The sequence below is a fragment of the Engystomops pustulosus genome, chromosome 6 (genome assembly GCF_040894005.1).
Source record: "Engystomops pustulosus chromosome 6, aEngPut4.maternal, whole genome shotgun sequence".
Classification (NCBI taxonomy): Eukaryota; Metazoa; Chordata; class Amphibia; order Anura; family Leptodactylidae; genus Engystomops; species Engystomops pustulosus.
In genome coordinates, this window is record NC_092416.1 from 138,379,743 (window position 1) to 138,393,570 (window position 13,828).

At 42.2% G+C, this 13,828-nt stretch overlaps 1 protein-coding gene across 10 annotated transcripts in view; it reads right to left on the reverse strand.

Annotated features, from left to right (window-relative positions):
• Positions 1-13,828, reverse strand: part of HDAC5 (histone deacetylase 5) — a 64,646-nt gene continuing 50,818 nt past the window's right edge. For all 10 annotated transcript variants that reach the window (XM_072111300.1, XM_072111298.1, XM_072111301.1 and 7 more), the window contains 14 exons: positions 9,478-9,610; positions 8,872-9,005; positions 8,520-8,640; positions 8,130-8,179; positions 7,897-8,004; positions 7,760-7,815; positions 7,458-7,545; positions 7,247-7,366; positions 6,704-6,801; positions 6,347-6,465; positions 3,996-4,129; positions 3,830-3,914; positions 3,596-3,743; positions 1-2,716 (listed from right to left, as the gene is read on the reverse strand). In XM_072111300.1, coding sequence (XP_071967401.1) covers positions 2,677-2,716; positions 3,596-3,743; positions 3,830-3,914; positions 3,996-4,129; positions 6,347-6,465; positions 6,704-6,801; positions 7,247-7,366; positions 7,458-7,545; positions 7,760-7,815; positions 7,897-8,004; positions 8,130-8,179; positions 8,520-8,640; positions 8,872-9,005; positions 9,478-9,610 — 1,434 coding nt within the window. In that variant the 3' untranslated portion in view covers positions 1-2,676. The remainder of the gene's footprint in view (positions 2,717-3,595; positions 3,744-3,829; positions 3,915-3,995; positions 4,130-6,346; positions 6,466-6,703; positions 6,802-7,246; positions 7,367-7,457; positions 7,546-7,759; positions 7,816-7,896; positions 8,005-8,129; positions 8,180-8,519; positions 8,641-8,871; positions 9,006-9,477; positions 9,611-13,828) is intronic.

Sequence of the window (13,828 nt, forward strand, 5' to 3'; positions counted from 1 at the left end):
TATCATGGGTGGCCGACTTGCATAGCAGTCAAAGAGTTTCATTATTAACATAATATATGAACTGGGCAGGGAGGGAGGGGAAGGTGAAACTACAGAGAAAAGCAATAAATATCTCAAAGATTACAAAAGTTAAACCCTTCAATAGATGCAATTGGTACAATTTGGTCCTTGGCAGGATAAGCCTCTCGGATCTCTAGCTGTATGAGCTGTGTGCATATGTTCACACTAACACAAAAACGCAAATACACCATTACTTTGTGAACCCCCAGGACAATTACATGGTAAATGGGTAAGATGCACATATACACACGCACATAAGCATTATGCCGATGTCCTGTAGGGACTGGCATTATTTTCAGTTGAAGGGATTGTCCATTTTAGACAATTTGCCCTGCTATTTTTGAGGGGGGAGGTTGATGATTATAAGTGGTGGTTCTCGAAATCTGACACCTTCTGATAAATGGTGAAGTATGGCATACAGCTCTCCAGGACTGCCGACTAACTAGAAACAACGCCTTAAACTTGTCTACGTTTAGTCTGTAGATGACCTGCAATTTGGGGAGCTAATGTTCAGACCAGTTACAGAACCGTATAAGAATCATGCCTGGTCATGTATCAGGACCCCTGGGCCCATTGAAAAAGTCAAAGACCCTGCTATACCTACAGAAGAGGTCAGACATATGCATGAGCAGGCACAAGTCTGACAGTATCAAAGTGTCACACCATAAAAGAGTCCACAATGCTAGAACGTAAGATGTCTCCAATCCTCCGTCTAATGGAGAACAGCTCAACTCCCAAATAAGTGCAGTTCATTCTGAAATAAGTGCAAGTCCAAATTGATAGAGCATCCCAACAGTTCGGTCTTTTTTATGTGGAACAACCATATTAATATGTTTCCAAAATATACTCCATAAACACAGGTAAGCAGTTAGAAATGTGGTTTTGGATAATTTTTTGGATATTTTCATCCACTGACCTGACAAGTGCAATGGAACTCAATGATCTACAAAGATCCCTAAAAAATGAGTAATTGGTTCTATTAACAGTAGTGCCATGAAAGTTTTACCAGGAGTCAAAGACACCATGATGGCTCCCGTTGACCTCTTCTGGGTTCCTTTAGATCCTGTACTGTAGACCACACTGTATTTTGACATAAAGTACATAAACTTGATAAAACAGAACCTAGCACCAGAGTATATACAACAGAATACTCATCCACATCCACTTGAGGTTTCTTGCAGGGGTTCTGGGATATTTGGGTCATTGTTTGAGCCCAGATACCCAAAAAGAAACCCTCTGACTAAGCCCATTATTAGCGAATGGGATCTATCAGGATTGGTTAGTGTTAGACTACAGTCATGGCACCTATGTGAACAGATCCAACAGATTCCATGCACTACAAGTCAGTATATGAGTTATACAACACATAGCAATTCCTTATACCCAAACTATGGGGGAGATTTATCAGAAGTCTCTTAGAAAATAACTGTTCTAGTTGCCCATCGCAACCAATCAGAGCTCAGCTTTCATTTTCCCACAGGTGTTTATAAAATTAAAACTGATCTCTGATTGGTTTCCATGGGCAACTAGAACAGTTTTACCTCAGAAACGTGATGATAAATCTCCCCATAGTATGACATAGTATGTGTCCTTTCTTATCTTGGCTGTTGGCTTGAGCTGACCAGAAAAAAAAACTTTTTGGAGTGGCACCAGTCATCTCACGATATCTCAAGCCAAAAGCCATGTCATGGATGGACACTGCCACACAAAATGGCCATTCTTTATACAAGCTGTTTTACTATTGAAGCCATTGCCAAGAGCAACCAATCAGATTGCAGCTTACATCTTCTATGTGCTGGTCAGAATATGAAAGCTGAAATGTAACTGCTCGAGAAACAAGCCAGGTACTGTCAGCCCTGGATTTTTACAAAATGCCTAAAATGCGCCCATATTTTATCACTGGTGTAGTGTCCGTGAACTTATTTTTCTATCTTTACATAAAAAATAGAAATACCTGTGTTTAAGCAGCAATATCTTCAAACCCTGAGCCGGCTACAAATCTATAGTAATAAAACAAAAGTAAGGATATTCTCCAAAATGGTGAGAAGTCTGAGAAATAGATTGTTTGTGATTAGGAGGAGGGATTTCTGTAGGTCACAATAGATGTGAGAATTGAATTGGAGCGAAATAAAGTGCATATATTGTCTATTCCCATAGTAAAGTCACCAGTTTATTTCTCTTCCTTGGTTCCTAGTCCTCTGTCAGGTTGGATTGGATCATGAAGATGGCTGCCTGGATAGGTGATGGGTACACTCTGAGAGTTGTGGCACAATAACAGGGACCTTATGCGTGCATTGGTGATGTACGAGGCACAGATCAATGAGACGTTGGCAGTAGCGTTTAGTGTTAACGGGAGCCCAGACTCAGCATGGCGTGTAAGCTAAAAGTGACGGGTCCCGAGGATAGGAAGGGTGGGTGTGCTAGTCTTGCCTGCTGGGACACATGACATCTGACCCATTGAATTTTCTTGTATTTTTGATTTTTTTTTTTTCTTTCTTTTTTTTTTTTGACTGTTTCTTGGTTTTAATAGAAAAAATAAACCGATCACCATAACAAAAACTAAGAAAAGAAAATAAAAAAAAGGATTGTGGTGTGTGGAGTCCCCAGAATGGGGGGTTAGGCCGCTGGCTCATCCTCCATGGGCTCTTCCAATGGTCTGAAAGAACACAGAGGAGGTATTAGTTTTTGTAAGGTAGCAAACAGTCCGTGTAGCAGGAGCAGCACAGCGAGTGTAATGGATCAAGTCCAATGGTGGGTGCACGCCTCCAACAAACCCGATCCACTGGTTTGTAAGGTCAGATATCCAAAAAAATGCAATGATGCAGCACTCCAGTAAGTATAAAGGTGACCTTTATTCACCCAGGGCAATATAAGGTGCACCTTGTTTTGCCATGGGTGAATAAAGATAACCTTTATATTGCTGCCTCATTGCATTTTTTTAGTATTTGTAAGGTAAGTGTAGTCATGAGCTGAATCTTAAAAGGATTGTACAGAATTACAAAAATTTCTCTGCTTTTTTTATGTTTTCTATAGGAAAACACTGTGGTACAATGGGGCACATTTACTAAGGGCTCTGCGCCGTACTTTTTTCGAACTGTGCCCATTCTTCAATGTTAAAACGGCCGGCACAGTATTTAAGAAGTGTGTGCGCTAGGATTGTGGCGCATGTGACCCTTTTGTGGTGCAGCTGCGCTGGCTTCCATGCGACACAAATTAGGGGGCGTGCCATTGGACAGTCCGACTGATTTGCGGTATCGCAAGCCCTATGTTTTAAATGCGCCACTAAAAAGATGGTGAACTCTGTGGGTCCTGAGCGGGGAAGCGACATATTTATAATTTCAGGTGCACAATCTTAGTGAATAGCCGTAAGTAAATGTGCCCCATTGTCTCCACTCAATTCACTTTAACATAGCTGATGGACAGCTGTGGTACTGTTTTAGGGAGAAAGCACCCTTTGTTCTATCCCTTTAACATCTGACCAATTAGAATGAAATGGTCTGGTAAGTAACATGCCATATATTACTCTCACTATTACCTGGAGATACAGTCTGTATTGCTTTGCTCTGTATCTACGGATAATGATGCCATCGCGCTGACGGTTTCTGCCTCCTCCACTTCACCTCGTTGTGCTTCCAAGAAGGAGTGACCTAGAGCAATGTTTTTTAAGGAGCTCCAGTGCTTGCCTATGGGGAATAAAGAAAGCTTGTTGGTTTTTTGCACCCCTACCACAGTGAAGACCATATCTCATCCCTAAGGTACCCAAACTCACTCTGGATAGTGATGACTCTCTCTAGAGTGGTCACTGCATTGGTGCTGGGTCTCTGCCGCAGGACACTGTCATCAAATGGTGTGGGCTGTGGAGCAGGAACATAATAGTAAGGTAAGGATCCCATCACCATTTCTCAATGACTTTCTCTCTCCCATCCCCCTCTCACCTCCATGCCTACAAGTGCTGACACACAAGCCTCAGATGCATCACAGATGGCAGTCAAGTCATGTCCTCCTTCTAAGGCCATGACAACTCTACCTCCCGCCAGAGTCATCAGCTGTGTGGTGAGGTGTCCAAAACCTAAGCGGGACAAAGACAAAACGGAGGCATTGATATAGTGCAGAAGAGACTATCATATTATGGTTGCACAGTACATCGAATATTATCCTGGGCAGGTCCAGTTCTGCTTAATTGCAGATTCTACAAGGACCCTACTAGCCACTAGGCATTTAACTAGGGCAGTGGTTGTGAACCTATGGCACAGGTGGCAGAGGTGGCACTCAGAGCCCTTTCTGTAGGTACCCGTCACCCCAGCACAGACAGGATTTCAGGCCTCATTCTGCAATGCGCCGTGCTCAGTGCCATTTTTAGGCGACACATCCTTGCTGGGACTGCAGGAGGAGTGAGAAATTGTGGACAGAGCTGGATTATTATTGGAGCTCTTCTCTGGGCCCTGCAGTTCTTCAAATGCAGGGGACCCTGGCTGGAAGCTACAATATTGTTCTAAATTTCTCCTCCTCTTTTCTACTGTATTGGTGTCCTCAGGACGCCAAAACGATTGAAAGCTATAACAGAGCAGGGAGCAATAAGTTACTTCTTAAATTGCCACTTTGGCATTTTATGATAAATAAATGGGATTTTGTTGTAGTTTTGGGCACTTGGTCTCTTAAAGGAAACCTACCACTTTAAAATGACCCCTCTGACCCACAAATACCTTAAGCTAGCTCAGGATGAGCTGATGCCGGACCATATTTTCAATTAAACCAGAAACCGCTGTATTTGTAGAAACATTATTTTCTTGTGGTAGTAAAATCTCTCTTCGGCGCTTCTATAAGCGTCATACAGCGCGCACCCCGGACCCTGCTCCGCGATCACGCTGTCGTCAGCGCCGCTCCCGTCACGAATTTTGCTGTGCCCGAGAGCCGGTGACGTCACCGAGCTCTCGGGCACACTAGCGCATGCGCACCACCTCCTCCTGGCGCGTCGCGGCCGGATCCCATTGCGCATGGGCGAAGTCCCGAAGCCTCGTAGTATCGTGAGGCTTCGGAGAGAAGACCGAGAAGACCACCTCCACTATGCTCGCCGCTATACTTCGCCCATGCAATGGGATCCGGCCGCGACGCGCCAGGAGGAGGTGGTGCGCATGCGCTAGTGTGCCCGAGAGCTCGGTGACGTCACCGGCTCTCGGGCACAGCAAAATTAGTGACGGGAGCGGCGCTGACGACAGCGTGATCGCGGAGCAGGGTCCGGGGTGCGCGCTGTATGACGCTTATAGAAGCGCCGAAGAGAGATTTTACTACCACAAGAAAATAATGTTTCTACAAATACAGCGGTTTCTGGTTTAATTGAAAATATGGTCCGGCATCAGCTCATCCTGAGCTAGCTTAAGGTATTTGTGGGTCAGAGGGGTCATTTTAAAGTGGTAGGTTTCCTTTAAAGGTTCATCATCACTGACCTGGGGTGACCAGTGGTAAAATTAGTTGCAACAAAAACTGCATTTTTTTAAGTTGGTACCTAATTTCCTAGAATTCATCAGTGATCGGGCCAGTTATGGAATGTCAACCACATTCAATACATACAATGTCTACATAGACAGTTGTTTTCTTATTAGTCAAGTGGCCCATTGTGGAGGACCATACAAACTGCCTGTCTGTAACCAGCACAAATCCTGCTCCAGGTAACCTAATCTGGAGCTTTGTGTTCAATCTAATAAACATTTAGACAATGGAATTACTTCATATTATTGTTTCTTTACGAATTAAAGTTTTGGTAACAAGAATGGTAAAACTAGTATTAAGGTCTAACTTCTGATATAATGTACATTTTTGATTTGCAAATAACATGATTGATGGATTAAAGAAATAGGTGAAGTAAAAGTGAAGGATAACCACTACAATCCTGTATAATTCAGCTTAAATTTCAATGATCAGGACCTGCAGATGTGAGTTAGATAGGCCTCCAGTGCTATACATGTTGTAAAGGTGGCAATCACAACTACTGCCCACCATAAATAAGGAGGACAGTTATGTGATAGTATATGATTTTCAGTATTACTTTGATGTATTCCAACAATACCTCAAAATCTACAAAGATCAATTCTTTCAAGAAAGAAGATATTTTCTAAAACCTATCCTTTATTCCTACAAGGCATAAACACAACAATAGATGTTGCTTGAGTCCTTAAAAAGCCAAAGTGACTAAAAAAGGACTTTTTGAATCTACAATGTGTTTTAATGAAAATAAAGAGCTACATTTTGTGATTGTGAATGTTCTTATATGTTTGACAATCATGCTTACATTTTGCTGTAACTGAGTAGCCTCCAAGTGGGCTCTGGTGCCCCTCCACTGCATCAAAACCAGCTGAGACTAGGACAAGGTCTGGTGCAAATTCCTGGGCTATGGGCATGACCACCAACCTGTGGGCAAGATAACAAATGTTAGGTGATAGAAAGAACATGCACCACTGGGACACCACACTGTTACATGGGTGAAAAGGTGGTCTTCTGCATTGAAATATCATGTGCTCTACTCCTTTTTAAATGGAATGGCAATAAAAAATACACTTGGATGGTTACCAAACCAAAGAGTGCCAATCCACCTCTCATTGAATAAAAAAAGGGAACAAAAATACATTTCACTAGAATAGTACAGTACCTAAAAGCAGCCAGGTACTCCGCATCCCCTACAGGTGGATCCACTCCCCCTGTCCATGCGATGTTCACATTAAATCCAACTCCACAACCGGCACCAACCTGTAAGGATACAGAAACATTATCCACACATCTATTTGGTACCATGAATCTGTAGTGTTCACCTATGAGGGAGTTCCTGTAGAAAGTCTTATATCAGACAACATGCAGCTCTGACATAAGCTGCAAGAGCAAAAGCTCTACCACAGGAGTCTCCCTACCACAGCTCACAGAGCCACAGCTAAGGAAAGAAAGGATGAGAACCATCTGTGGGCTGTGAGACCATACACAAGACACTTGGGGGTTCAACATCTTATAACCCCTATTCACTGTGGTGAGGAACAAAGCAGCAAACAGTATCCAGAGAATGATGACCCAAGGTCTGACCTCAATCCCAAGCTCCTGTCCCCTTCCTCCGGTCAACCAACACTTGAGGACCCCACAATAAGTCTGTGTCACTGTCGACCTATGCCATCATCACATGTAATCACAGGTCAACGCAGCCTACCTCCTCTGGAGAGCCACTGCCAGGAAAAAAGTTCCCATCATCATAACGGTGGAGAGACACATATAGGACATTGGGGTCACTGTAAAAGGCTTGCTGGGTGCCATTGCCATGGTGGATGTCCTATGGAGGGGTAATAGTACAGTGTAATCAGAATAGACTTCCCTCCTTCATAAAAATGGATAACTGTATTGTTAGAATCCTGGAAACTCACCCAGTCCACTATAAGGATCCTACCCACGTTCATCTTTTGACGGAGAATCTTGGCAGCAATGGCTACAGAGTTGAAAAAGCAAAAACCCCTAAATGGTAAAAAGAGGGGAGCATTATTAAGTGGCTTTTCTTAAAAAAAAAAGTAATCTTCAGACTACAGGTCTCCCAATAATCCTCATGATTTTATCAAGATGAGAACTAATGGTAATTGTTTTAAGGTCAGTGTTAAAATGTTATGGCTAAATTCTGCTAAACCAAAGCGGCCCCTATCTCTATACGACCCACCCCCCCAATGATACTTACATGGCAACAGACTCTTCTGCATGGTGCCCTGGTGGACGGATTACTGCAAATCCATTCTGTAGGATCACAAAGAATGGGTTTTTAATGGTCTTAAACATAACTTGATGCTCTTACTCCAATACCATAACATGGCTAACCTTTAGTTCTCCAGATGCTACTTTAAATGTCAGCTCAAGTAGAGATCCTACGGCCGTTCTGACCGCTGCAGGAGAATGGAGCTCATTCCATACGGTGTCACTATCCACCTGTTGTTGAAGAGATAATAAATGAAATAGAGGGCACTGGAGGGGTGTATGGTGGAGGGATGGGTGATATAATAGCGGCTGTGAAGTTACTAAATGGACAAAAACATACATGTGCCAGAACTTACACCAATGCCACCGCAGGGGAGCACTGCATACATCTTCTGGGAAAGTGGTCCTAAAGAAGGAATGGAAATAAAAGTTGGAGAGATTGAGGTTACAAACAGAAGAATTAGGTCATGTGACTATCCATCACTATGTTCTATGCATGACTATACCAACATTTATGTATATATTTATGTAGACAGAGACACTTTTGGTGCTCTAGTGTATCGGCCATCTATGTCCCTTCTCCCCAATTTTTAATGTTTAGGGTTAACAGACCCTTTTACTGCAACATGCCACCCACCCCCTTAGTTTTACCCTCCCATAAATAAGACTTTTGAACCCAGCTCTAAATTTTAGTCCTCCATCTGAATTCCCAGCAAGCGGCAGGTCCTCTCTCTTCAGCCCCTCACCCAGCAGGTTCTTGCTCTCCAGTTTGTGGCGGCTTTGAGGGCTGGTCCCGTACAGGAGGGTGTGGTGCTCTGTATGTACCGTCTGAATCTCGTCCAGCGTGGCCTTCCTGCCCCGCACGCGCTGTGAGAGGGACATCATGTCACTCTTAGTGTATTGCACCCCAATGATTGCCCCTAAGATATATATCCAAATGCTCATATTTACACACCTGCTGTGCAGACAACATGACATGTCTCACCATATGCACACTCTGAGCTATCGAAATTACTCGTACACCCCTTTGTGTGATAATTATGTCATACCCATCCATTCACATATCATCTTCCCAACTTTAACTTCCATGTAAATCACCTGGCATTTGTTTAGTAGACCGGTCTCCTGTAGACGGGACCAGATACTCTGTATTCTCCCAGCATGCTCTGGGTGGTTGTTGGTGTCCCCACAAGTGCACTGGTGTTTCAGCATCAGTGTGTCGTAGACTAAACCTGTGGAGGAAAATAAACCAAATGAATTTCAATACCCAGATAGAGAAGGGAAACAAGTTGAACCAAGTGTTTGACTTGTAACCCAACCACAGTATCTGCAGAGGTGATAATGAATTTGGGTCTTCCCGTATAAATGGAGAAACAAGTTGTGCATGTGTATTTATCTCTATAGGACTTCCCTAGACTGTGCTTTGCTTCAGAATTTCCATTGAGATGAATGGAGCAGCAGTGCACTTATGCTATTTACAGCTCCATTCATACAAGAGGTCACATAACTGGTTGAGGTCCCAGTGGTAAAACCTCAACAATCAGACACTGGATAGGCAAACACTGAGCTCATGTTCAGATAATACAACAGTAATTATGTTTTTCAGTTCCCCAACAAAGAGCCTGGGGATAATGTGGGTACAAGACCTTGTTTTGTTGTAACATTTCCTTGTGCAGATAATGGAGAGGAGAGGACTGGCAATACCTGTGGAGCTGAGTACTCTGCGCCGTGGTTCTGAACTGATAGCGGTCAGTGGAGCTGCCGGAGAAGACTGTGTGCGACTCAGGGCTGAATGAGGAAGGGAACCTTGATACAGAGGCAGAGAATCTGGGAACATCTGTATGTGACACCAAGACAGTCTCAGATTAGTAGAAGCCAATGACAGATGGTCGCCACTCCAAATTCAATAACATGTCAGTGTGATGCTTCATTTAGTAGATAGAAATACACAAGCACAGAGGAAATCAGACCTTAGCGTCATAGTACACAGTCATAGATTAGTGAAGAAAGAAACACATACATGGCTGATCTGATAGCACAATAAAGTAAACATTTGTCAAAAAGAAAAAGATAATCAAAGAAGAAAGCAAATTTCCATGAATAGGTAGTCCCAGGGTTACATACAAGTTAAGTTCTGTAGGTTTGTTCTTAAGTTGAATTTGTATGTAAGTCGGAAATGTATACTTTATCATTGTAACTTCAGACAAATTTTTTTTGGTCCCTGTGACGATTGGATTTTTAAAATGTTGGGTTGTCATAAGACCCTGGATTAACAATAAATCTTAGTTGCAGACACATTTAATAACTGTTACAGCTGATCATTGTAGCTTAGGACTAAAGTACAGTAAATTACCAGCATCCAGAGGTCTGTCTGTAACTAGGGGTCGTCTGTACTGCAGACAGAGAACTTCCTATAAGGAATATTTGACAATATCGGAATCGGAAAGCCCAACTGCGGACCGGGATGCTGCATGAACATGCACTTATTTTTTTTTTTAAAAACTCACTTGGAAATATCTCATGTATAATAGAAAGCGAATAACACAAAATATAGATACAGAAACTCTCTCCCAACGGCCAAAAAACAGTGTTTTTCTCTACCCCATTTAGCAAAGACTATTATCAAGTCGTGGAGATCATGAAAAAGTATCTACCAATCCTCACAGGGGACAATAAACCTTTTGCTATTTTACAAAACGGATGGGCACTACTACATGGTTGGCCACTAAGGGTGGGAACCCATGTGGGGGTAGCAGATGCAATATATGTAGATATATTACAATGTAAACACATGACCAAATGATTGACCACACATCAAAAGACATTCAATGTAGAAAAACTACAATAAATGACATGATATATAAAAAGTTCATATATCTTTATTGAAATCTATATTCCAATATGGACTTAAATAAAGATGTATGAACTTTTTATATGTAGATATATGACATCAACCAAATCCTCTCCTTCAGACATTCAGTATCTCATTTATGATTAATTTCAACAGTCGTCATATCATTTATTTACCTACAATGTAACGTAAAGCAGCACCAATATATCAGGCCACATAAAACCAGAGTGTCAGAACACATTCATGATGCAAGTAAAATAGATCAGCCAATTAACAGAGGCATATCATGCCTGCCGAAATATCTTCTTACTGTTTATCAAGGCAATACCTCTAGCCTACAGGTTACACCCGATAGTTCCCACCCGAAAAGAGGTGGATATAGAGTCTGTAAACTCAGCAATGTATTGGATTCTTAAGCGAAAAACACATAGATCGGACACTATGGGGGTCATTTATCTTTTTTTTCTTTTATTAATGTCTTTTGGAGACTTTGGCGCATTGCAAATTTTGCGCCTTTCTGGGGATATTTTGAAATGTCCACCAGACATTTGTATATGGTCAGTAAGACATATTTATCTTCTATACCACATGTGCTAAATGTCGCAAATGAAGAAAACCTTAGAAAATGGAAAGAAGTGACCGGAGACATTTGTGCGACACTTTTGAGACATTTGTAACAAATGTCTCAAAAAGAGATCTGGAAAAAAAAAATTAACACAAGGAAAAAGTGAGATTGATAAATTACCAAAGAAGCCAACAAACACTAGCCAAAACATACAGAGATAAGATAAATGACCCCCCTAAGTATCTATACTAATATCTATATTTGCTCTGTGTACTACGCTTGCAGGGTATTTAAATGTTTAATCTGGTATAAAAAGTTCGCTGGGTGGTAGGTGAGCGTCAAAGTACTAAATATTACTATGTAGATGGTAGGTGGAAATATACCATTTGCTTTTATGCATTATGAACCAAACATACCTTGAGAATTAAACAAGATATGTTTCTGCATCAGTGTAGCTACAGTATTCTCAAGGTATGTTTGCTTTATAATGCATTAAAACAAATGGTACATTTCCTTTAAACTATAATAGGGCAGATTAGACAAAGTAAAAATGCACCCGCATATCTCAGTGCCCCATGCAGTACGATACATCTTGCATTTTTACAACACCTGTTTTAATGTATGTAATAAAAAAAGAGATTGACAAAACATTTACGAATATTTCATAAACCCATTTCATAAATCTGCCTCAAAGTATGTGACAAACTGAAGTATTGGTGGTCATCAGTGATTTTCTTACCAAATCTACAGAGGGCCATACACACTGCTCAAAAATGGATCCGAAAAAAAAGAATCCCTAACGCTGCCTTCACATGTGGCGTATTGAAACACAATACAACAGCTCAGGAGATTTGCCTTAGTACATTGTTCTTAACATTTGCATTTACAAAATCCAAAGTAAACACGTGTTAACATTGTGTTTTGTAACGCAAATGTTAGCATCAACTTAAAACTCATGATAATATAAATAAATGAATGTAACAAAACTCAATGTCATTAGTCGCAAAGTGGAGCTTAAATAGTTTGATTTCATGATTCAAAACATTTTATGGCCTCTCTAAAGTTATCACCAAGATGGCCGCCACTGGAAACTACAAGTCCCATTAAACTTTAGTTCTCAGTAACTCCTCCCACCTCTTATGCTCTGCTCCCAGTGATGTAACAGTAACAGACTTTTCTGCTCTGTTACCATAGTAATCATGTGTAACTGCCATCTATGCACATGACATCACTGGACACATAAACACATTGGGGCAGATTTACTTACCCGGCCCATTCGCGATCCAGCGGCGCGTTCTCTGCGCTGGATTCGGGTCCGGCCGGGATTCACTAAGGTAGTTCCTCCGCCGTCCACCAGGTGGCGCTGCTGCGCTGAAGAGCATCGGAATGCTCCCCCCTCATCCTCATAGACTGTAAGCTCTTGTGTCACCCCCTCATCCTCATAGACTGTAAGCTCTTATGTGACCCCCTCATCCTCATAGACTGTAAGCTCTTGTGTCACCCCCTCATCCTCATAGACTGTAAGCTTTTGTGAGCAGGGCTCTCACTCCTATTGTTCCATATGACTGTTTGTACTCTGTAATGTAATATTATATGTGTATATGATGGCGCTATACATAATAATTATTATTATTAACTTCATTTCTCTAGTGTGAGGACACTGCCAAATTATTCTCTATATCTCAGTTTCCTAACCCCCATGGGCCTCAAGGTTTACAAAGTGAAGTCCTCGTCAAAGGTCTTCATATCTCAGCTACTTAAAATAATATTGAAATAAACTCCCACTGACCACCAGCCCTCTAATGTGAGGACCCTGCCAAATTAATCCCCAACTGAACCCTAATGGACTACAAGGTTTCTATTGTGAGGACCTTTCCAGAAACACTTCACATCTCAATGTCCTGGCTCATGCATGAGAATCCAGCAAAAATTTGCTATCTGATCTGATGAATGATGGAAGACTAACCAACGTTGAGCACAAGCTTCCCGGTGTCATTCAGCTTCCTAACCACCACTGACCACAGGAGGTCCGAAGGTCCTATCTCATTCACCTGACCACCAGTGATAGATCCCAACTCACAACTCACATGTGCAGAGTAAGGATGCTCCCTGGAAATAGTGGGATATTGGGGTACCTTTATGTTCAGGTTTAAGGGAAGATAAACGAGATGAGTGATGTGTAAATAATCCAATGCAGCAGAGCTCAGCTCGTCTCCCTGCATCATTTGGTTACAGCCCGTGATGCACATCACCATGTGACTGAATAATATCCTCTGCAGCATTTTCATTCACAAAAAAATCCTGTGTTGGCTGTAAGCTCTATGTGATAAATCCCCTCCTTCCCTTCCCATACCTGCAGCCCCCATTGCCTTTCACAGCAGGTCAAAGGGGGGTGTTAGAAGCGTCTGAGTCACAGGAGTGTGGGGGGGGGGGGGGGGTAGGTGAGTCATTAATGAATGAGTCATTCTCCGCTCTCCTCATCAATGAACTGTGTGCTCTTACATCAAAACACACAGCGTAAAGACTGCAAACATCACTGCCTCCTATCGCCTCCCGCAGAGCATTCCTCCTCCTGCCCTGCAACTGCAGAACCTTCCAATAATCTGAATGATCTTCATTCCTTTGTTCTCATCAGCTGT